Source organism: Mauremys reevesii, unplaced genomic scaffold (assembly GCF_016161935.1).
Source record: "Mauremys reevesii isolate NIE-2019 unplaced genomic scaffold, ASM1616193v1 Contig34, whole genome shotgun sequence".
NCBI classification, from domain to species: Eukaryota; Metazoa; Chordata; order Testudines; family Geoemydidae; genus Mauremys; species Mauremys reevesii.
In genome coordinates, this window is record NW_024100845.1 from 479,344 (window position 1) to 503,956 (window position 24,613).

General features: G+C 47.9%; 1 protein-coding gene and 1 long non-coding RNA gene across 3 annotated transcripts; one reads left to right on the forward strand and one right to left on the reverse strand.

Moving 5' to 3' along the window:
- Window positions 1–297: 297 nt before the first annotated feature.
- LOC120393846 (zinc finger protein RFP-like) lies at window positions 298–22,660 on the reverse strand. 2 transcript variants are annotated; one of them, XM_039518342.1, is made up of 9 exons: window positions 22,209–22,660; window positions 19,481–19,576; window positions 18,690–18,920; window positions 17,966–17,988; window positions 17,317–17,429; window positions 15,660–15,791; window positions 13,076–13,257; window positions 4,768–4,864; window positions 298–324 (listed from the first exon to the last, which is right to left on the reverse strand). In XM_039518342.1, exons 1-8 carry the CDS (start codon window positions 22,623–22,625, stop codon window positions 4,808–4,810), a joined length of 1,251 nt encoding a protein of 416 aa, XP_039374276.1. In that variant the 5' UTR covers window positions 22,626–22,660; the 3' UTR covers window positions 298–324; window positions 4,768–4,807. The 2 variants fall into 2 exon arrangements, with proteins under 2 accessions (XP_039374276.1, XP_039374275.1); XM_039518341.1 differs by lacking the exons at window positions 298–324; window positions 4,768–4,864 and having other exon boundaries at window positions 12,498–13,257.
- LOC120393850 lies at window positions 13,546–15,997 on the forward strand. The gene is made up of 3 exons (XR_005592140.1): window positions 13,546–14,064; window positions 15,780–15,815; window positions 15,957–15,997. It is a non-coding gene; the product is annotated as an uncharacterized LOC120393850 (long non-coding RNA).
- Window positions 22,661–24,613: the final 1,953 nt, after the last annotated feature.

A 24,613-nucleotide genomic window follows, 5' to 3' on the forward strand; every position in this document is an offset into this window, starting at 1 on the left:
GACTGCCACCCGCGAGTGGGGTGGCAGGGGGGACGCAGGCCCGCCCACTCCACTGCGTCCCGGCCCGGGGTCCTAGGCAGCGGCTACCACCACTGACGGTCAGTGGGGATCCTGACCGCAACACACTAACATGGGCATAGGTTAATCTGCAGCCTGACTGGGGTCGGCTGCCCCCGGGCCATTTCCAATACCCCCCTCTGGGCCTACCTGGTCCGGGACGTCTGCTCCCGGGAAGTCCAACAGCATGGGCTCCTCGCAGCCCAGGCTGGGGGGTAGATCCGGCAGTTCCTCGGGGAAGTCCAGCCAGTTCTGCTCCGGGGGTTCCTCGGGGTAACAACAAGGGAGAGGTGAAGTCTCCGGCAGGTTCCTCCTCGTAGACGGCACGGGGAAGCTTCAGCGGGTCCTCCCAGTAGCGAGCGAGGGAAAGCTCCAGCCAGTTCGGGCAACTGCTGTGGGCTCCAGCAGCTTCCCAGTCCCGAGCCCTCTTGGGCAGGTCTGCTCCCGACGGTGGCTGGGCTCCGACTGAGCTCTGGTGGCCGGTTTTTATGCTTCCGGGTCACCGCCTGACCCGCTGAGGGGCGGGCTCACTGTTCTGGAGCCCCGCCCCTTCCGGTGTCTGGGGCTCAACCCTCCCTGGGGAGGAGGGGAGCCACACCAGCCTGTTACATTCTGTTAAGTGACCACTGCAGCTGAAATCACTGACAATCAGGTCTAAGTGCTTAGTCCTGTTGTGGGGACAGTGTTCCTGTGGGGACAATGTTTTTGTGTAAGAGACGGCCCAGACTGCACTAGCAGTGAGGTTCCCCCACTGAGAGCTCAGCTGAAATCACTGAGAGCTGGTGGAACCTCAAGAGACCAACTCATAGAGGGCAAAATGGCAGGTGGCAGCAGATGGTGACTGCGCAGGGCCATTGGCAACAGAGCGGTGGAGTGAACGGTGGCATAACAAACAGCCGTGTCCAGAGCGAACAGTGAGCAGCTGGAAGAACAAGTAAAGTGCCTTCTTGTCCTCCACCTGGAAGGTGTACTCACGTGAAAGCACCTCTGAACTCTGAGTCTCCACTGACTAAAGACAACACTGGTGAGCGGGGTGCGGTGGAGGGAAAAGGGAGGGGCATGTTAAGTAAACATTTGTTTGTTGGACTATATTTTAGTCACTTTGCTCCAGAATGCTAGATTTGTGACTGGGAATGGAAGCTTATATAAATATGTTTCCTGGTAGGCCAAGATTTTTAAAATGCATTATTTGCCAAGGTTGTTATCTCACATTGTTGCTATCTTGGGAGGTCATTATGTTGGGGAGTTTCTGTACTAAACATTTTTATTATTATAATTAATTTTTACATAAGAATGGTCATACTGGGTCAGACCAATGGTCCACCTAGCCCAGTACCCTGTCTTCCAACAGTGGTCAAGGCCAGGTGCTTCAGAGGGAATGAACAGAACAAGTAATCATCAAGTGACCATCCCCTGTTGCCCATTCCCAGCTTCTGGCAAACAGGCTAGGGACACTCAGAGCATGGTGTTGCATCCCTCCCATCCTGGCTAATAGCCACAGATGGACCTATTCTCCAGGAATTTATCTAGTTCTTTCTTTAATCCTGTTATAATTTTGGTCTTCACACCATCCCCTGGCAAAGAGTTCCCTGGGTTGACTTTATATTGTGTGAGGAAGTACTTCCTTTTGTTTTTTTAAACCTGCTGCCTATGAATTTCATTGGGTGTGTCATGGGTCTACCCTCACTTGAAGCTGGGGGGTTTCAAAGTGAGGACCAGCATGTCTTCCCCCACCCCAAAATCCTAGGGTAGGTCTCCCCTTTGCTGCCACCACCGCGGTCAATTACGTGGGCCGGGACACCCCTGTTTTCCCCCTGTCTCCCTTCTTTCCAGAGACGTTCCCTGGGGAAATACAGATCCACTCATCGGAGGGAAACCTCCCCCCCTCTCTCTCTCCTAGCCACTGGAAAGAGATACCTGATTCAAACCGTTTGAATCAAACCCAGGAGGAACTCTCTTCCCCCTCCCTTCTCTGCCCGGAGATAAGCCTGTCTCACCACCGAGAGAGTGTCTTCGCCCCTCCCCCTATCCACAGTAGAAGGGATTTAATCAAGTCTTTATAGAAAGAATTTATTAAAAGAAAAACAAGAAAATACAGAATCTCTATGAGCCCAAGCTGGACACTCATAGGGTATAACCTTGCTAAGTTCTGGAGAGAATCCTCTCTCTTTCTCAGTACAACAAAACAGCAGAATTAAGAATAATCAATAACAAACACACAGAATTGCAAGCATAGGATTATTAGGTGAGGACACAAAGTATCTTTCTAATACTCACTATCTTGACTAGAAGAAATTAGTTCAGAAAGGTGGAAACTTGTAGACTTGATTAAAACATCTGGACTCTTGTAACTCCAGACGGCTAAAGACAAAGACCCCCCCAAACAGAGGGAAAAGTTCCCTCCTAGGAGTTTCAAATTCTCTTCCCTGATTGGTCCTCAGGTCAGGTGCCCACCAGGTACTATGCTTTAACCCTTTACTAACTATTCATGACAGGGTGACTGCTAGTTCTTGTGTTATGTGAAGGATTAAATAACATTTCCTTATTCACTTTCTTTGCACCAGTCAAGATTTTATAGACCTCTATCATATCCCCATTAGTCATCTCTTTTCTAAGCTGAAAATTCTCAGTCATTTTAATCTCTCCTCCTGTTTCATATCCCTGATCATTTTAGTTGCCCATCTCTGTACCTTTTCCAATTCCAATATATCTGTTTTGGGATGGGGTGACCAGATCTGCACACACCATTCAAGGTGTACACATACCATGGATTTATATAGAGGCAATATGATATTTTCTGTCTTATTATCTATCCCTTTCTTAATGACTCCCAACATGCTGTTTGCTTTTTTGAGAGCTGCTGCACATTGAGTGGATGTTTTCAGAGAACTATCCACAATGACTCCAACATCTCTTTCTTAAGTGGTAACAGCTAATTCAGATGCCATCATTTTCTATGTATAGTTGAGATTGTTTCCCAATGTGCATTACTTTGCGTTTATCAACATTGAATTTCATTTGCCATTTTGTTGCCCAGTCACCCTGTTTTGTGAGATCCCTTTGTAATTCTTCACAGTCTGCCTGGGACTTAACTATCTTGAATAGTTTTGTATCATTTGCAAATTTTGCTACCTCACTGTTTACCCATTTTTCCAGATGAATATGTTGAATAGGACTGGTCCCAGTACTGACCCCTCAAGGATACCACTATTTATCTCTCTCCATTCTGAAAACTGATAATTTATTCCTACCCTTTGTTTCCCATCTTTTAACCAGTTATTGATCCATGAGAAAACTTCCCTGTTATCCCACAATGGCTTACTTTTCAAAAGTCAATTTAAATTAATATTTTTTAAATTTATATATTTTTAGAAATCTAGACCTGTTATGCGTTTTGGTGTAACTTGCATTATTCTTATGTTAAATTTGCATCATCCTAACAAAACATTTACTTTATTCATATTGCTTTTATATATCTCATTGGTCCCGACACCCCCCCTGTAAATTCGAACACCCCCCCCTAATTTCAATTCCTGGGGAAAACATTGAGTAGAGCTGTGAGTGGCTGGCAAGGCATCTGGTGCCAGAGCAAATGCCTGGACAGTGGACCAAGCAAGATGCACCCCCTGGGCCCCACCAGGGTGAGAGGTGAACTCTGCAGATGCACCTCTACATTCTGGGTCTTCACTGTGAGTGCTGCAGAGGGAGAAGGGGTGGGCACGTTAAAGGAACTTTTGGTTGCTTGAATTAAAACCTGAGACAAAAGGTTTTGTCCCCTGCCCAATGTATTCCAGGGTGGTTGTTTTGCTCATGGTTTTATGTTTATTAATCCAGCTTGCAGCGTCTCCCCAAAAGAATGCCGTGTGATTTCTCTCCTTTCATTCAAAGTTTCTTTTCTACACTCAGACTCCGTGGTTGCGAGAGGGGAAGTATTGCCTCTAGAGGTGCCCAGGGCTGTGTGTCATTTTCTCAGGTTACTGGGTGGGGCTGGAGCTGGTTCTGTTGTATTGTTGAAAAGGAACTCCTAGATCAGTGGTTCCCAAACTGGGCTTCGTGAACCCCTGGGGTTTGTACATTTTTTTTGGATATTGCCATTCCTAATATCTGATTTGTCTCCATTTATCCTTTTCCGTAGAGACTGTCCAGTTTGGCCGATGTACATAGCAGACGGGCATTGCTGGCACATGATGGCGTAAAACCTGTAGGAGAACACCTCAACCTCCCTGGCCACACAATAGCAGATCTTAAGGTGTTTCCAAGATCGCTGCTTTTATAATTTATACTCAGGTCAAGGAGAATATCCCTGGAAATACTCATTTTTAGGAGGAGGTTCACAGGACTTGACATTTTAGTGAAAGGTGTTCACGGGTTGTTAAAGTTTGGGACTCACTGCCCTAGATATTGAACCCGGGCCTGGCTGCTGCCAGCTCCCCCCAGCAGAAGGGTTATATTAATAAACAGTGAGGGCCTCCACAGCCACACACAGACTTGCATTGAAACAACAATAGGTGGGAACTAAACCCCCTTGAGTGATTTCAGTGGCAATGTGTGTGCAGAGGAGCCTTGGCTTGGTGGTATCTTGCTGATCATCTAACCACCCGCCTGGGACCAGCCGGGCTACAGGGGCTCTCTGGGTTAAGGTCAGAGGCAGCTGGTGTGTGTTAGTGACAATGCATGAAAATAGCAACAATTCATTAATCTGGAGCAAACCTGGAGCTGAAGGGTGATTTTATGGTAAATCTTCTAAGATTTATGTCATCACATCCTGAAGGTCACAGCCGAGCCCCTTCAGAACACAAGCTACGAGCTAGAAAGAAGATTTTAGGTTTTAATTGTGTAAAACTCCAAACACAAAAGGGAAAGTAACACTCAAACCCATTCCCCATCCCAATCCCCCACCCTGTTCCAGCTGCCCCAGTCTCTTCCTGTCATTTTGTCTCCTTGGGCAAATACCGAGTTCATTATTACTGTGTTGAGTGGGTCTGCTGGGGGGAAATACAAGGCAGAGATCCATGTTTTGGTTTTGTCTGATTCTGGGCAGAGGAGTGTCAGGCCAGAGAAAAGGGACAATGGGGACTGCTCGGCACACAAAGCTGGACATGCTCAAGTCCACAGTTAGCAGCAATTGCTCCTCTGCACAGGCTCTTTGCTGCTGGAGCTCCCCGCAAATGTTTCCCACCAATGCATTTGCCTCCACAGGTCTAGATTCTGACTTGGGTTGTCCCATTGCTTCTTTGACCTCAGCAGTTAGCCAGTGTTTCGGACCATCCTAGGTTCTTCCGTTGGCAGGAGAAATTGATTATAGGAGTCAGGTATTTCTTTGGGGCAATCTGTATTAGTTACAAACAATATCCACACATTCCTGTGCCCTGAACACGGTACAAACAAACAGCAGCCGGCAGTTTCTTAACTCAGAACTCCATGTCTGCCTTTCCGGGGAACCCTGGGCCTGAAGCAAGTTCTGTCACTCAGTTTCCTGCTGGGATCACACTCAGGACTGGTTCTCTTGGCTTTCTGCCTCACGCACACCAAGCTGCCAGGCAATCCCTCAGCCCCTGTGTTTTCAGCCAACTCCAGGGAAACCCCGCTTAGGCCTGCTCTACACTTAACACTTAGATCAACCTGGGGATGTTATTCAGGGCTGTGAAACTGTGTGTGCTCCGAGTGCCACAGCTAGATCGACCTAACCCCCGGTCCAGACAACGGAATTCTGCCGGTGACCTTGCTACAGCCTGTGAGAAAGGGGGATAAACTAGAGCAATGGAAAAAACACTTCCGGATGCATATACACTATGGCACTTCAGTGACAGCTGTAGCTCTGCTGTAGTAGCAATAATCTTCCTGAGTCCTGGTCTACACCTAAAACTTAGGTCAGCGTAGCTACATCGCTTAGAGCTGTGAAAACTTTCACACCATGTGTGATGTAGTTAGGTCAATCTAACACCTGATGTAGACGCAGCTAAGTCAAGGGAAGAATTCTTTGTTGCTCTAACTACTGTGTCTTCTGGAGGTGGATTTACTACATTGATGGTAAAATCTCTTTTATCGACCTAGGAAGTGTCTATGCTAGTCACTCATTTCTACTGGATATTGGGATGAATGCACACTCCACAGTCCCTGGGTCTGCTTCTCCCAAGCTCCCGCTTGGTGCGGAGCTTCCAGCTTCTTCCCAAACTGCCAAATCCCAATTAATTAATTCTGTGTCCCTGCCACCCCACATATGCCTGTCTCCAGCTCCACATTAATACTGCCCCACAACTTCACATCAATTCTGCCCCCAGTTCCTCCACCAGTTATGACTCTGTAGCCCCCACATCTGCCCCAAGGCCCCTTTTCTCCTCTCATACCTGGTGCTGCAGGGAGGGAGGGGGAGGAGTTTCCAGGAGTCATAGAGCTAAGAGGCCAGAGGCTGGGTAGACAGGAGTCCTCCAGGCCATAGGGGCTAGGATTACTTGGCTAGAGAAACCCATTTTTCCATTCCCATTGTGAAAGTAGAATGAATTATATTATAAAAATAAGAATGGATCAAAGAAATGTTGTATGTACCTTTAAGCAGAAATAAGAAATGTTGAAATACAGGTGCCAGGAAAAGAAACATTAGGCATAAACAATGGTGCTAATGGCGAAACATTAACAGAAGATGGGTAATAGTTAGTAAGGAAATAAGATATGCATGCCTAGCCCAGGTAAACTTATCTGATTCTGCTTCCTTTGTTACCTTGTTAAGTTCTCACCCTTTTGTCTGTATAAATAAGATAGTTTGTGTCTTGCATGGTGCTCACATTATGTGTTATTAGCAGAGCCCTGTGCTAATAAAACAGAGTGGTCTGACAAATTGTGAGTCCTGAGTCTAACTTTGACAATTTGGAGGTTCCACCGAGATGGCAACCGTCTTCACTGGGGCTGCGTGATTCCTGACTGTTTTTGTAGGACGACCGTGGCAGCCGGCACCTGGGCATTTGGCCTGAGCGGTCCTCCACCAGAACAGAAAGGTGCACGACCACAGTGAAGTCTACGCCATTGAACCTGTTGGTTCCCACTCTGTTCTGGTAGGGATCCCGGGATCTGACATCAGGAATCTGGTCAGGTAATTATTTCTGTGTTTTGTCCGGACTGAGGACTGTCCTGTCTCTGTGTCTATCCGTCTTCCTGTGGAGTGTTTGAGTCTGGGTGCCATCTCCGTCCGGGGTCGGCCAACCAAGGGGTTCCTGTCCCTGCGGTCTGAGTGAGTGGAATCTGCACAATTGCAGCCGCACCACACTTTGGGTAAAACCCTGGGTGTGAAAGCAAGGGCAATTGAGGCAGTAGCCTGTGGGCTCCTTTTGTGTGTTGCACTGGGCATTGCTCTCACGAACCCGAATTTCCTTCTTGTGCGATTGGTGTGTGAAGTCCTCCTGTATGGGTAACCAGACGTCTAAGTCGGGACAGTTCCCTAAACGAACGCCGGCTCATTTTATGTATTTAGGATGGGTCCAGACTCCTGTAAGAAGGGTCCGGACTCCTGTAAATTTCTGGAAAAATGGTCTAGGCTAACTCAGGGGGATCCCAAAACTCAGTGGCCACTGTTAAAATCTTGGAACAAGACCGAGTGGACATCTTAAAGGACAAACTCGGCCAACCTAAAACTAAATTGGCTAAAGAAGAGGTTAATTGTTTCATTCAGTGGTGGGAAGAGGCAAATCATAGCTGGACAAAATCAAAAACTCGCCCCTCTCAAATATTCAAATAATAAGTTGAAAGCTTTATTAAAAGCCTCCTCTCCCACCACCAGACCGAGCGCTCCCCTTTACCCTGTTCTCAAAAACCCACCCTGGATCGATCCAACCCCCTTAATACTCCCATCTCATTGTAAAAAGGACAAAAAGCCCCTTGTTCTGTTCCCCTTTGTTGTCTGCCTCAAAAACTGATTCTTTAGTGTTCCACTACCAATTCAGCAAAGAAGGTGGGCTCCTCAACTAGCCCCCCACCCTTCCTGGTCCCTTTCCTTGAACATTTATTTCAAAATTGTGAAGTGACCACAATATCACTCACAAACGGTTCATTGGGAAAAAAAAAAAAAGAGCAGGATCAGGCCCAGAAAAGCAGGCAAGCAACAGATAAAGAAACTGAAAAACAGGTTGGAAGCCCTAAGGGCATAGTGTAAGGAGTAAGAAAAGCAGTAAGTGCAGGCATGAACCCCTGGAACAATACTTAAAATGGTGAAATCTGAGGTGATAAAGGTGTTATTTTGGGAGATAAAACAAGTGATTTAAGGAAAGAGAGTGAAAAGTTAACTCTACAAAGGCTGGAGAGAATTAAGCAGTTAAACTTTGTGAAAATGTTAAAAAGGACCATGTTAAAGAGAGAATTCTTGGTTTCTTTGCAGCCATTCTGAAGGGAAAATGGGCCCTTTTCCAAAAGAGTGCCTGTAAATAATCCAAATATATATAGAGCTATGTAAAAACAAAGCAGTGTAAAGGAATGTTAAGGAAAAGAAAATGTGTATGTATCTATTTGTCTGTGAAAATATGTAAAGTTCTAAAAATCTAAACCAGCACATCTGGTTTGTAAAACTCCTGTTTTGTAGGTGTAAGATAAATTGGTTTTGTTTTTGTTTTTAATGCCACTAAAAATTCATTTGACTAATTCAAAGTTGCAAAACTGACAGACCTTTTTGCAAGACAGGTAATTAGTGTTGTTTGGCTTTGGGAATATGCTACTGAATTAAAATCCTATTAGGGCTCCAAAAAGAGCCGCAATAGACTGTTTTCTTTTTCAGATCTCTGTGTGTTTTGTAAGCAGGAGTTGAAAGTGGAAAGAAATCAAAACTCTGGTGGAAGTTGATTGTGTCCCTTTTAAGACAGAGTCTCTGAGCTCTGCTGATGGCTTTGAATCCAAAAGCCAAGCCTGTGTTGAAGCAAATTACCTAACTGATAAAGGAAGGTGAAAACTGCCAGCACAAAAGAAATTGCCTAAATAAAATGACATGGTATAACAAGATCCCTTTAAGAGATTTGATGCTAAATGTTATTGTTAATATTAAACATTGAAATAAATTTAATGTTAGTAAGTACCCCTGTAACAACGTATAGTGTGTATGATTTTTGGAAAAATCCTTGAAGGTAATATGGTAATGATGCTTCTCAGCTATTACCTGTGAATAAACTTAAAGCTTAACACAGCAGGAAAAACATTACAAACTTGGTCTGCTATATAAGAAGAAAAACTTGAGGTACACCACCTCATGAATTTAATAACTAAACAGTGAAATAATTTCCCCATAACCCTTAAAAAGTAAAATCCATTAAAACCTGGCCTGCCTATATTAAAAACAAAAAACAAAAACAAAAAAAACAGGAAAATATGGGGGTAATTCCTCTGTTTTGCCTGCAATCAGCAAGGGTATTTGTAAAAGAAAGGAATATTTTAAGCAACAATCAATGCCACCCTGAAAGGGGTAGAAAAATGTTATTTTTATCTTTCAGAAAATCAGAAAAAGCTAATACCAGCTACAGAACAACCTATTACAAAAACAAATAAGTTAAAAAAAACACAACATACTGCAATAGCTATGGAATGTACTAAAATGCAGATATTTAGAACATAAGATGTTTTGGGTAATATCAGAAAATATTAAGGTTTTAATACATCTGTTAAAGCAAAGAAAAAAATAATTGTTTAATACCTATCAATATAACTGGATGCAGTATGTCTCCAGTACGGTAAGACAAAATTTGTTAAGTGAAGAAATTGTTAAAATTGCACACCAACAGGCTCTGGAAGCAAAGAGATGGAAAGTTAGCCCACTCCACAGATTGCACCTGGGATCCTTCTGGCTACCTCAAACCTCAAGCCAGTGGGCTGGGGAGGAAGGGAAACTATTGGACACTAAAGGTTGTACCAAGTGAACTCCTCAAAAGTGGGTATGCTTGTCCATGCCTGTTGCTCCAAAGCCCTGTAGTACAGACATCTCACTAGGATCCTGTATGTGGAATAAAATTAATAATTAGACCAAAGTATTGTATAACGGGCAATGTGTGTGTTAATTCTTGGAAAGAAGTGTTTTAAAAGAATAAAAGTGTTAGCAACCCACCAGTAGACAAATGTACATGTAATGTAAGTAGTGTGTTTACCAATAATCACATTTACTATTTGCCACAACCAAAAAGTCTCAGCTTACTGTAAGCACTGATTTAGCTGAGTTCTCTATCAGTCTTGGCATTAAATGGCAAACAGTTACCAATTATCTGTTTAAAAAGGTAAAAAGGTAACAGTTCCTAAAAACAAACAAACAAAACAATGTGGGAAACAGAACTATTCATATTATCTGGATGGACTCCCACAACTACTGGCATACTAATGTTACTACCCCTAATTATTTTTGGTTTTAAATTGTATGTGTTTAACTGAAACGTTTAAAATATGCTGGTGAATAAAACAAATGTATGCAAAGCTAGAGCCTCAGGCCCAAATCACCTCCCAGTATTTTTACTACATAAGAAGTGACACTGGCGATTGATAATCTTAGTGTCAAAAGGGGGATATGTAGGAGCTGGACTTTATAATGTATAATTTGATTTCATCCTGCTAGCCATCCTTTTTGAATAGCAGAAAGAAATGACCCTCTGGGACTATAAGATTCTGTTTTCCCATATGCATTACAAATTGGGCCCTCTCTAACTCTTTGTTTTAAGATTTAGGTAGTAAGAGACAGGATTCTCTATTGTGTCTGTTAAGTAAATTAGAGAAACATTGAAGGCCTGGGTCTCAATGTAAATTGTCTTGGTTATTAATTGTAAAACTTAGCAAGGTTTAATTTGCAATGCCTTTTTGCTCGATATAAAATACTACTGTTTGTATTCTCAATCTGTTTGTGTGGAAAAGATAAGGTGTGAAGGCCATTGTTATAGCCAGAGTCAAGGAAAGAAGCAAAAAGACTTAGAGTATCAAAGAATCATCAGGCACAGCTTACTACCCAGACAGCTGTTAAACTGTCTGGCATCCGCAGCATGAATACATGCTTTGCCGTGTAAGAATGCACCACCCCCAGCGAACCAATCATCACCTCAGGACCACACAGAGTCAATTTTGACTCCAGAAGATGACGTAGAGGAACAGCCTGCAATACCTTACAATCTACGTTCTCATAAGGGTTGCCAGAAGCAGACGACTACCTAAAGCAAGGCCCAAGAAAAAGCAGTAGTGAGCCTAGCGCCTGCTGCCTGGTGGACATAAAACTGTGACTACAGTTCCCTCAGTTGAGGTTGTCAGAACCAGAAGGGCCCTGCCTCCAACATGCACCTCTGGTGGTGCCTGTTCCTCGGCTGTTGGTGTCTGGAGGTCTGGGGAGTCCACAATGACAATTCTTTTATCCAGCAGCAAGTGTGGATAGCTCAGACCCTTAATATTTCTAAATGCTGGGTCTGCAGCCACATCCCAGCCCACTCTCAAACTGATGTTCCTGTCCTGGCTATCCCACTCAATTCCCCAGACCTCACTGGAGGACCTCGTCCGTTTAACACAATATGGAACAGCAATGACACCTGGGAAGAGACTATTGGCAGTTCCTTTAACCCACTTGGGGGAGTAATACACCAGGCAAAAAGGCTCCTGAGGTTAAAAGAAAATAGTTAAAATAATGGCAAATAAATCTGAAGAAAGTTTAAGAGCCCTGGCCAAAGAAACAGGGGTGATCCGACAGGTGGCCCTCCAAAACCGTCAGGCATTGTACATAGTGCTGGCGGCCAAAGGAGGGACCTGTGCTCTCATTGGAAAACAATGTTGTATGTTTATACCTGACGATACCAATGAGGTAATAGATCACGTTAGCCACTTAGAACAAATCGCATATCTTTCCCATGAAGAGCCAAGTTCTTTATGGAAGTGGCTAAGTATTCTCTGGCATAGGAAACTGGTTGTTTCAGGGAGCCCTGACTATTCTGTTTGGAATCCTAAGAATTTTTGTATGTTTTCAGTTAGTCTCCTGTTGTACCCAAAATTGTGTAAGGCATGCCACTCAGGTGACTGCCCCAGAACAGAGTGCTAATATGATGATTTTGAATATTGCTGATGAACAAAGAGATAAAGAACGGTTAATATGTGGAACCCCATAAAATTTTGGTCATGGCGTGAGCTTGACCAAAAGGAGGGATTGTGAAAGTAGAATGAATTATATTATAAAAATAAGAATGGATTAAAGAAATGTTGTATGTACCTTTAAGCAGAAATAAGAAATGTTGAAATACAGGTGCCAGGAAAAGAAACATTAGGCATAAACAATGGTGCTAATGGCGAAACATTAACAGAAGATGGGTAATAGTTAGTAAGGAAATAAGATATGCATGCCTAGCCCAGGTAAACTTATCTGATTCTGCTTCCTTTGTTACCTTGTTAAGTTCTCACCCTTTTGTCTGTATAAATAAGATAGTTTGTGTCTTGCATGGTGCTCACATTATCTGGGTGTTATTAGCAGAGCCCTGTGCTAATAAAACAGAGTGGTCTGACAACCAAAGTGAGTCTAACTTTGACACCATTCTGGGGCAGTGATGGGATTGGCTTCTCTACCACACAGCAGCCTCCAGGATCATAGAAACGGGATGATAGAAAGGCCACAGGGAGAGGTCACAGAGACAAGGGTGTGTGAGGCTAGAGAGGCTGATTTCAGGGCTCCCAGTGAGATATTTCCCCCGCCCCTCCCCTGCGTGTCTCAGGGACACAGTCTGAGCCGGGATCCCATCCCCACCCAGAGCCAGGGTCGGATTCTCTCCCCAGGGACGGAGCCCGGCGGGAAAGTGAAGATCGGGGCCTCGTCACCAGCATCGATAAATGTCACCTGCCCCCGGTCACAGTCCAGACAAACCCGGATCCTGCTGGGGGCCCGGCTCAGGGGCAGGGGGGTCTCAGGGGAGGTGAGAGCCTGGAACTGATCCCCCCACTGCTCCACAGCCCAGATCCCCCCCTCAGGGCTGAGGCTGATCTCTCCCTTCCTCCTCACAGACTCTCTGGCCACCCCCACAGCCCAGCATCTCCCATTCCCCACCTCCACCTCCCAGCAATGTCTCCCCGAGGTGAATCCTTCACAGCCCAGCACACAGCGCTCAGTGCTAAATCTCTCAGGGTTATTGGGCAGTCGCTGCCATGTGTCTCCCCGTCTCACACGTTTCCGATCCTCAGATATGACGAGTTGGGGATGAGCCGTGTCTGGATCCAGAGTCACATTCACTGGAGAGAGAATCAGAGCGTTAGGGGCAGAGCTCAGCCCTGGGGGAGGCTGGGACCATTTCTCACACTCCCCAGCAGCCCCGTCCTGGCTGGGACAGGCCTGGATCCCAGGGAGCTGCCTCTGTCCTGGGCACCTGAGACTGAGCAGGGACGTCACCGCAGCTCCTCAGGGTAGTGATCGATCTATTGGGGATCAATTTATAGAGTCTAGTCTAGACACGATGAATCGATCCCCGAGCTCTCTCCCCGTCAACTCCGGTTCTCCCCTGCTGCGAGAGGCGGAAGCGGAGTCGATTGGGGAGCGACAGTATCTTAGCTCGACCCCCCACCTCCCCCCTTAGCATAGACCAGGGCCTAGTGTGTTTCTCATTTGCTTCCAGAAGCTTCAGCTCCCGGCTCCCTCTGCTGGGGCTGCTCCATTCCCAGGGGCACAGACACAGCCAGGAAGGCGTCAGAAGCTTTTATTGAGGAGGGAGGAGAGGATGCTGGTACCAGCTTTATACCCCAGAGGGAAACTCCCTCCCCTAAGGCAGCCTCCACTCCCAGGCCGGGGAACAGAGAGGAAGGTGCAGCATTGGGGAAGAGCCGTTTAACATCAGAGAGTAGGAGCTGGCCTTGGGTGGGGGAGCCCCATCCCCATCCCAGAGAGAAGTGAGGAGCTGGCAGCATCACAGGGAGAGCATCTCTGCAATCCAGGACACAGTGAGCAGCTCCAGTGGGAGAGCCCAGCCCTGCCCACAGGAAAGGCAGGATGTTGGAGAACAGTGATGGGGAGACCCCTTGCACTAGGGCAGGCCTGCACAACTTGTAAGTCGCCACGGGGCACATTACTCCAAAGAAAACAGCTGAGGGCCAAAACCCCCTGGCCCCGCGGAAACACCCTCCCCGCCAGTACCTCCCGGCCCGGCGAAAGCACCCTGCTCCAGCACCGCCCAGTCCTGCGGAAACAAACCCTCCTTCCAGTGATACCCCACCAAACCAGCTGTGGGCCAAAAAGGAAGGTTGGGGGTGGGGAGGTGATACTTGATTTTAAATCAACCAGGGGCTCTCAGCTGAAGAGGTGGCTGAGAACCCTCAGGGTCAAATTAAAGGGCCCGGGGCTCCGGCGGCTGGGGGAACCCGGAGCTTTCCGGGGCTGGGACAGGGATTTAAAGGGCCCAGAGCTCCTGCTGCTGAGGGGAGCCCGAGCCTTTTAAATCCCACCCACAGCCCATCCGCTGGAGTTGTGGCCAGGATTCAAAGGGCTCTGGGCTGTCCACAGCAGGAGGAGCCCTGAGCCCTTTAAATCCCAGCAGCAGCCAGGATTCAAAGGGCTCTGGGCTCCCCGCGGCTGTGGGCAGCGCAGAGCCCTTTGACTCCGGGCCGCGGTTGGCAGTTAAAGGGCTCTGAGCTCCCCACAGAGCGCTGTGTGCGGGGGATTTAGAATCTTCCCGCAGGCCGCACAGTGAGGCTCCGCGGGCCGCATGTTGTGCAGGCCTGAACTAGGGTGAAGCAGAGGGATGTGTCAGCCCTCAGGGCAGAGAGCTTTGTTCAGGTGCTGCTCAGTGAGAGTTTCTGTTCAGCAGCGTCGGTATGAGCTCAGCACTAAGGTTGGTGTTAGGAGTGTTTGTGTGATGTCAGCTTTGCATCTCCCTAGGAGTTCCGGACCTTTAGTAGGTGTTGGGAGTGGGGCACAAGGTCTCACTACCAGTGGCTCTGCACACTCTGTGGTCCTGGCCCATTACTCCTCTTCCCACCAAGTCCCTGACCCCTGGCCAGGCTGGGAGCCTTGGCTCCTGGGGAGAGCCCTTGACCCTCCACCTGCCCTGGGTGGGTTTCTGGGGGTCCTGAGAGCAGTCCCTGTCCCATGTCCCCGCTCCCCGGAGTGCACCATCCAGGATAGGTGGAGGGTTAAGCTATCTTAACCCTCCACCAGTGCTGCTCAGGCTCCCTGGGTGGGAGCCTAGCTCTGGTTTCTGGCCTGGCCAGAGGCCAGGGCCTCAGGGGAAGTGGAGCAGGGGTGGTGCCACATAGAGGGGCCAGCGCTCAGAAAAGGCTCCAATCTCACCCTGTCATAAGAACATAAGAATGGCTGTACCTTGAATGATTGTGTCCCATTGATTGCTCTCAGTCCACCAGGTTTCTGTGATGCCTATTATATCAATATCCTCCTTTATCACAAGGCACTCTAGTTTATAAAGTCCTGGCCTGTGTGAATGCCCCGCCCACTGATTAAGGCTCAGCCAATTACCAGAGGCTTCTAGCTTTCAAACCTTCCTTTGAAGCTCACAGCCTCCAACTACCAGCTACAGCACACAGTCCTTCAAACAAACAAACAACCAAACAGACTGACAAACACAAGCTCAGCACACAGCAAGTAACCCCCAAACACAAGCAAACACACACTACAGACAGTCACTTACCCCACAGATGCTGTATTTGCTCCTCCTTCACCTGGAGAACTCCGTTGCGAAACACCCTGTTAGCAGCCCCTGTTCGTCTGTGTGCTCCGAGTGGTTCACCTCTTTTTCTCTCCGGTGCAGATGGCAGAGTGTCTGGAGGGGGAAAAGATAAAACAGGTGAGATTTCAGGCTTCATATTTATAACAGCGTCAGTCTGATCTCCTAGATCTGTGTTTTCATCATGACACAGAAAGAGATGGAGACACACTCAGGTATTTAATGTGAAAAGGTCTGTAACCTCTTTCCTCTCTCATTCAGGCATCTCCCAGCAATGGACCCAACATCCTTTTGAACTCCCAACTTGTCAAAAGACATGAAATTGTGTAAAAGATCATTGAGTCCTGATTCTGTCATCTCAGATCTGCTTAGGCTTCGTCAGAGGAAGTTTGAATCACAAGACTGAGGTCCCAGTTATACTGGCAGGGCCAGCTCTAGGCACCAGCCTACCAAGCACGTGCTTGGGGCGGCACCTTGGGAGGGGGCGGCGACTGGGGTTTGGTTTTGTAGTTTTTGGTTTGGACAGGGAGCGCTGGGGGGGGCGGGGACTTGGGCGGCGCGACACTCGGGGCGGGACTTGGCGGTGCTGCGACGCGGCGCTCGGAGGGGCGGGGACTTGGTCGGGGCAATGCGGCGCTCGGGGGGGGGGGGTTGGGCGGCGCTCTTTTTTTTTGCTTGGGGCGGCAGAAATGTTAGAGCCGGCCCTGTATGCTGGTACGCCCTGAAGGTGATATTAGACATTGGACTATGAACTATTTCTGAAAAAACTCTTTACAACTAGAAAGCTTGTTTTGTTTTTTAATAGAGTTTAGTTTAGTTAATAAGAAATGGCTGTAGTGTGTATTTGGGTAAGATCTGAAACATTCATTAACCTGGCAAGTAATGTGTCTGATCCTTTGGGAGTGGTAAAACCTTTTTTCTTTTATATGATGAAATAAGATTTTCAGAAATAATCGTATTTGACATAAGGGGAATGTTGCCTTAAGTAGCCTTGTAATTAAGTGATAGTTCATAAGTTGCTATATAGGACAAAGAGATGTTTTGACCGCACAATGTGCTTAAAGACACCAGACACCCACAATGTGCTGCCAAGAAGCAGTTAGTAAAGTCCAAAAAATCCCATGTGGAGAAAAGGGTCAAAGTGACCCATGCACATCAGTGTGAAATGACTGGTAATGAATGAATCAGAAATGAGAATAACTTGAAAATAGCTTGGACAGCAAAAGCCCTTCCAGTTAGAAGATACTTACAATACATAACACACAAAGGTGATTGAAAAGAACTAATAAATATATAATCTGGATGTGTATAATACGTCAGACATTGGAAGGAGCATCATACGATAAATGACCCGCCTATGCCCCAGGAGAAGGTAAGTGGGCAGTATTTCTTTCAGTATGTCTGTCATTTCTTACTTTAACAGTAGTTGTAATAGCAAGACATACTTTTGGAACAAATAAGGGGTTGAAATTAATGAGTCTGAATGTCTTGGACTCTAAGTGTGTGGCATTCTCATCCAATCATTAAATAGAAGCATAATATAATTATGAACCAATTACCAGCGCCATTCTCAGTCTCAGATACTGATCCCAGTTTCCCCTCCTAGATCCCTTCTAGGTACCTTTGAACTTCCTCAGAGCCTCCAGTAGCGCAATAGTTTTCTGGGAGAAACCACTGACTTGCTCTTCCAGTTCAGGAGAAATCTCCTCTGGCTGCTGCAACTTCTTCTCACACCTGGACAGAAACAATTTCACACGATTATAGTTCATTTAGTGACTTATAATAAGAGCTTACTAGTGAGTTGCTGCTCTAATGGGCCTGGAGTTAGAATTCCTCTGCTTCTCCCAGCTGCAGAAATCTGTCCCCTAGGAACTAGACTAAGGCACCAACTCCCACCTCCCCAGCTCATTCCACACAGGTCTCCAAACAGTCCTCAGGTGGGAAAGACTCTTGACACCTACTACCCTGGGCTGAATGGTAACCAGGGCCCCAGCAGTGACAGGCCCATATTCCATCTCCACTATCCTGGCCAGTCCCCCAGGGAGGTGACATCTCTAGGAAATACTTGAGGTCAGTCCTTTCCACTGAATGGAGAATCCCAGAGTTTTCTGTGCAAGGGTGAGAACCTCAGGATGAAGTTGATCAGAGAGATTTGTATCTAGAATGTGACCTTCTCCACACATTTTGCTGTAGAGCCCTGGGAGATGCTCTACAGAAAGCTCTTTCCCAGTATTGTGAAGTGTGAGGGGGAGTGAGAGAGAGCCACATACCTGCTCAAGGTACTTCTGACATCCTAGAAGGGAGGAAGAGGGGGAGAGAGAAAGAGGAAAGAATCTCAGTTCCATTTGACTCACAAAGGGGATCCCAGGGAAGGGATTTTGCAAATATGGGGAAGAGAGGCCCTGCCCTGATCCCAGGGCCATGGATTCTCTGAGCTAATGGGGCTTTTCCATCTCTAATATCTGTGTCTGTAACTCTGCAGTGACCAATAGTCATTCACATGTCAGCAATGCACACGCCGAGTTACACTCAGATCTCTGACTGCTGGCTCCAGTGCTTATGATTCAGGAGCCCTCCCTTCCCTGTGTGGGGATCTGGAATATTTCTAACCACAGGTGCTGGCTTCCAATTGTTCCTGGGGGTGCTGAACCCCAGGCCCTACCCCCACTCCACCCCTTCTCCCAATGCCACAGCCCCGCCCTCCCTCTTCCTGCCCCCACTCTGCCCCTACCCAGATTCTTTCTGACCCCTCCCTTGTATGAACTCTATCCCCACTCCTCTCCCAGTGCCTCCTGCACACCATGGAACAGCTGATTGAGGCAGGTGGGAAGCACTGGGAGAGAGGGGGAGGAGTTGATCAGTGAGCATGAGGTGCTGGGGGTAGAGAGGGGAGCTGGCTGCCAATAGGTGCTAAGGGCCCACTAAGTTTTTTCCATGGGTGCTCTGGCCCTTAAGCACCCACGGAGTCGGCGCCTCTGTTTCCCCCTGTCTCACCTGCAGGAATTTGCTTGTTGGCTTCTGACACTTCCCCTCCAGCTCACTGATCAGCTCACTGAGATGGGAAATCTGCTCGGAGAGTTTACTGACATTTTCATTCTGGATCCTCACAATCTCCTTGTCCAGCTTCTCCAGCTGGGCCAGCAGGAGTCGCTCTTGTTCCTCCAGGAACTGCCGCAGTTCTTGAAATTGGGACACAATCTTCTGCCTCTCGGTTTGTGTTTGTTTCTGTATGAAAATATGGAAAGGGCTGGTCAGGGACATGGATGGAGCCTGGGGTCCTTTCATGGAGAGCTGAGTGTGCAGGAGGGAGAACTTAATTGAAATTCCTAAGATTTCTGACATTTGACTATCCTCTAGGGAGAGGACTTTCTCACAACTTCCCCTTCAGCCCCTCTCTCTCTGAAAGGGAGGTTTCCATGTCTGTCATGTTAGCATATTCATGGCCTCTGGGAATTCAGACCCAGAGCAGCAGGAGGCAGGACTCAGCACTACACTGACAGAGACACCAGGGGAGAAAAAGTAAACAAACATGTTAATGCACAAACACAGTGGACAGCACTTCACAGGTGACATTCAGTTCACTTGGGGGCATTTCTGGGCAAGTCACAAGAGCTAGACATTAACTCATCCACTGAAATGGCTTCTCTACACATGAATCTAACCCATCAATCCGTGATCATGGAGAAACACACACAGGTCCATGTTCACCAAGGCCACACTGGAGTCTGCCTCCAAACAGACCTCCCACTACCAGTCCCTGCTGGTTAACAACAACAGGCACCTACCAGATACTTCTGGCTTTTCCCCTCTCCAGTCACTTTCAATCCCAGCAGCTTTTCTTTCTCTTCCCTCAGAGTCTTCAATTGGGCCTGGATTCTTTTCTGAAGAAACAAAAATTATTTGGGAGCTTTTATTTGAATGGTTGAGAGGGGTGTGGAGCTTTGTGTTTTTCCATCCAAAACCCAAGATGACTGTTGGTCCTAATTGCTTTATGACATCAGGGGCACCAAGGAGATGAAACCTTATCAATGCAGACTGGGAATGCGTCATATTCTGACTTATTACCAAATCAGGTTCAGTCTTTTCAGTAATTAGAGATCTCAATTATAACCAAGCTTTATTGGTATTTGTGAATTGATTAGTGGTACAGGACTAACAGGACACTGGAGTCACATGGGGGTGAATCAACAGGCCTTTTTTTTAAGAAGGTTTAACAAACAACGTGATACAAATCCCAGAAGGTTTCAGGGTTTCAATATGGGCTGGGATTTCAGCCCTGAAGCCCTGGGGACTGCACTGGTTGGGCTGAGCTGGTCTAAGCACCAGGGCAAACCCCATGAGATGTAGAGAGGCCATTCATCTGGTTGGAAGCTGCGCAGTCCCAGTGTTATGGAGCACAATCCCTGTCCGGTAGGGACCCAGCACTGGACGTGGGTTTGTCCAGTGAAAAAGAAAGAGAAGGAGATCGAGGATGCAGGAGGATACCAGTGAGGGCGGGGACAGGGGTGGGGGTGGCACCTCCATGCAGAATGATGAAGGTGGAGGCAAACTGAAGAAGGCAGAGGAGGGCCCACACAGGCTGACTGATTCAGGTGTGGGAGGGCCCATGCAGGCAGGTGTGGGGATGTTCTGTGTTCTGGGGATGCCTCAGTGGCCACCCTAATTAGACAGGCAGATTTGTATAAGGAACGGTTGGGGTTTGCTCCAGTGCTGCCCTAAACCCTTTCAGTGGCAATGCCCCCTGGGTAGGTCCTCACTGTCCCATTCCCTGGTAAAGATCCCGGAAGCAGTGCATTCTGGGATATTACAAAATCTGCCTGGTGGGAACCATTTTGGCTGGTCCCTGCCCACGTACACAACAGAACAGGTCAGACTGGCACCGGTCAGCTCCAGCCTGGGGTTGGTTTTGCTACAATCCAGTGAAATCCCAGTGGTATTTGGCATGGACCTGAGCTGTCTGGAGCCCTTTTGTGTGAGGGCTCAAGGTGCCGGGAGTCCACACAGTGTTTAGCCCAGTGATCTCCTCTAGTGCAGGCCGGCAGCATCTGAGATTAACCCCTCATGGAGAAATACAGGAGTTCAGAATCCCAGTGGGAAACCTTGTCTCCATGCTGAGCCTGGGAGTCTTATCTTCCCACTGTTTGCACTTCATCACTGCTCAGTGCTGCTGAGGGGGGCAGCGTTGGCTAGTGGTTAGGGGAATGGGCTTGGCCTTGGATAAGTGGGGGTTTATACCCAGCTTTGACACTGACCTACTGAGTTACCTTGGACAAGTCACTTCCCCTCTTTGTGCCTCAGTTTGTCCTCCCAACTTTTGTCTCTCTTGTCCAGTTAGACCAGGGGTGGGCAAACTTTTTGGCCCACGGGCCACATAGGGATTGCAAAACTGTATGGAGGACTGGGTAGGGAAGGCTGTGCCTCCCCAAACAGCCTGGCCCCGGCCTCCTATCTGCCCCTTCTCACTTCCTGCACCCTGACTGCCCCCCTCAGAATCCCTGACCCATCCAACCCCCCACACTCCTTGTCCCCTGAGCGCCTCCTCCCAAGATCCCCCATCCCTATCCACCCTCCCGGGGATCCTGCATCCAACCCCCCTGCTCCCTGTCCCCTGAGTGCCCCGCCCCCTATCCACACCCCTGCCAGGCCCCTCAGGACTCACACACCCCATCCAACTGCCCCCTGTTCCCAGTCCCCTGACTGCCCCCCAGGATGCTCTGCCCCTTATCCAACCCCCCCCGGCTCCCTTAACCACACCACTCAGAGCAGCACGTCTGGCAGCCTTGCAGCCCACTGTGAGCCAGACACACTACCGCACAGACCTGCAGGACTGCTCAGCCTCGCCGCCCAGAGCACTGCCTGCGCAGCGGTGTGGCTCCGGAGGGGTAGGGGGGACCACGGGGCGGGGAGGTGCTAGCCTCCCCAGCTGGGAGCTCAGGGTCTGGGCAGGATGGTCCCGTACGCTGGATGTGGCCCACGGGCCGTAGTTTACTCACCCCTGAGTTAGACTGTAAATGGCTCAGGGCAGGGATTGCCCCTCACTGGGTTTTCCACAGGGCCCCCTACAATCAAGGTCAGATCTCATCTGGGGGCTGTAGGGGCTGCTGGGATGCAAGTAACAATAATAAACACTGTGACCCAGTCAGTAATAACAGCCACAGCTTGTAACTCCCCCTTCTCCGGTCTGAAGGCAGCGCTCCCACATAGACTGGCCTGCAGCTCTTGTGACTCAAACCTCACTGGTCATTTAATAACTTCGGGTCTGCAGAGAGTTCCCTTAGTTCACTGGTGGGAGCTGGGTTTGAAAAGGATTCAGCTGCTCAGAGAAAACTTTTCCACATCAGACAATTTTTAAATCTTTCTGTTCCCTTTCTTGCCAGGCTGGAGTATCATTAATTTGTACAGCCTCTTTCATGCAATGAAGGCTACACACAGCTGAATGACACAGATACACCTGTCTCAGGAAACTTGTGATGCCAAAGTTATTACCCATAAGACTGGACAGCAACTCTGTACCTTGTACTCCTGGGCGGCTTCCTGGATGGGAACCACCGTGTGAGCGCGGTGAGCCCGGGACTCTCTGCAGATCACACAGATGGGGCTTTGATCCTCTTCACAGAACAGTTTCAGAGCCTCCTGGTGTTTCCCACACACCCCGTCCCCTCCTCTTCCCTTTGCTGCCTGTAAACTCAGTTGCTTGGCGATTTCTACCATGTTTGCCAGCTGCCTGTTGGGCCTGAGGTTTCTCTGCTGCACAGTATGTCTGCACTGAGGGCAGGAGATGGCTGTATCGGATCCCTCCCAGCACTGGCTGATGCAGGCTCGGCAGAAATTGTGCCCGCACTCCAGAGTGACAGGTTCTGTAAAATACTCCAGACAGATGGGACATGTCGCTTCCTCCTGGAGACTTTCCACGGGGTTCTCTGCAGCCATGGCTCCCTCTGGGCAGTGTAACAGAGTAAGTTTCAATTTCCTGAGTTCACACTATGCCCCGCCTGCAGCAGGAAGCGGGTGTTTCCCTTCGTGGAACTGACTCCTGCTGTTTGCTGAATTGGAAGGAGACAACCCGTAACATTACAGCCCTGGAGGCTTTGGTGAAAAATGTTCCACTCGGGCTCTGGTCCTGCAATCAGCCCCTGTGCTGGTGGGGAGGGTCACTGGGGCTTCACATGGACATCAGCTCTCCCTGTGAGGATGAGCCTGCAGGAGCAGGGTCTGTGTGTCTAAGCAGCGATAGTCAGAATTGGTTGAATTCTTTTTTTATATACTATATAATTTTGACAGATAATGCTCATTTTAAGCAATTTTTATATTTATTCATTTAAACTTTCACAGTTGCACAAAAATCCCAGTTTCAGCATTTCATTCCAATTGTTACCAATTTAAATGTTCACAGCTCTGGGAAATTATGGGGGGGGGGGATCAGAGAATATTTTGGTCAGACCAGAACTATTGAATGACACTGGACAGTGAGATTCAAAAAGTTGAAGCTTTAAAACTCTTAAAATTGTCTGTGAGCAGGTAAATCTCCTCCCTCCCCCAGCAGCTCCCCCAGGGCAATAACCCAATTCCTCCCCCGCACCACACAGACTGAGGCTGAAAGCAGGGCCAGTGCAACCATTTAGGCCAACTAGGCGGCCGCCTAGGGTGCCTAGTGGTTGGGGGTGTGTAAAAGCCTGCTCAGGCGAGGAGGTGGAGTGGAGGTGAGCTGGGGGGGGGTGCGGGGAGGGCTGCCCGCAGTAACGGGGGGGTAGGCGCACAGGGGAACTGCTCCCTGCCCTAGATCACCTCCACTTTGCCTCCTTGGGGGGGGAGGGATAGCTCAGTGTTTTGAGCATTGGCCTGCTAAATCCAGGGTTGTGAGTTCAATCATTGAGGAGGCTACTTAGGGATCTGGGGCAAAAAATTGGTCCTGCTAGTGAAGGCAGGGGACTGGACTCAATGACCTTTCAAGGTCCCTTCCAGTTCTAGGAGATTAGTATCTCTCACATAACCCCCGCTCTAAGTCTCCTCCAATCGGCGCCGCAAGCCTGGGAGGGGAGGAGAATTAGAGCGACGCGGTGTGCTCAGCGGAGGAGGCGGACAGGGCCGTCCTTAGGATTTATGGTGCCCTAGGCAGGATTATTAAACTGATGCCCCTGTGCCTGTCTTGCTCTTAGCAACACAAATATAAGCTTACACTATTGGAAAACTTGCCACATGCATGTTATTAAAACCACTTTAACTTAATTAAGCACACTGTAGTGCTGATGGACTAGCACTAAAGAAGTAGCACTATAGAAAAAATTCTGATTTGACAGAATGATGCAAATAATGTAATTTTTTTAATTTGTCAACATTTTATTGGAAATTTATATGAAGAGGTATTGAAACAAGGATTAGTTCTTAATTAAAAACAATCTTTCTGGCTTTTTTGGCTGCAAAATCAGTAATAATGTAATTGTATGACAAAGACAAAGTGATTTCTTGTTTGATTGCAAGAATAGCAAGACCAGTCAAGTGTTCCTGACTCCTTGTAGAGTGGAGGTAGTTTTTAATGAGCTTTAGTTTTGAGAAACTCCGTTCTCCTGATGCTACTGTTACAGGAATTGTCAGTAGAATACAAGTAGCAATGTACACATTAGGATATATGTCAACAAGTTTGCTGGTATGAGTAAACTGTACAATGTCCATTATCGATTTTGCATGTGGCAACATTGATGACAGTGTACTCCATTCTTCGTACAGTTCAAGGCCATTTAAATCAAAACGATCGCCGTGCTTCAGGAGGCTCTCTAGCTCAGGGGTCCACAACGCGGTGCCTGCGGGTGCCATGGCGCCTGTAGGGGCCTCTCAGTGCACCTGCGTACTGGCTGGCAGACGAGCATCCACCGAAATGCCGCCAAAATTCGGCGGCGACGCCTCTGGATGATGCTGCTTGC

Coding starts and splice junctions, on each gene's coding strand:
- LOC120393846 (XM_039518341.1), bottom strand. CDS start 22,625: ATGGCTGCAGAGAACCCCGTGGAAAGTCTCCAGGAGGAAGCGACATGT. Junction 18,921..19,480: donor GGAAAAGCCAGAAGTATCTG/GTAGGTGCCTGT, acceptor ATTTTCATACAG/AAACAAACACAAACCGAGAG. Junction 15,792..17,316: donor GGCTCTGAGGAAGTTCAAAG/GTACCTAGAAGG, acceptor TTCCCCCTCCAG/ACACTCTGCCATCTGCACCG.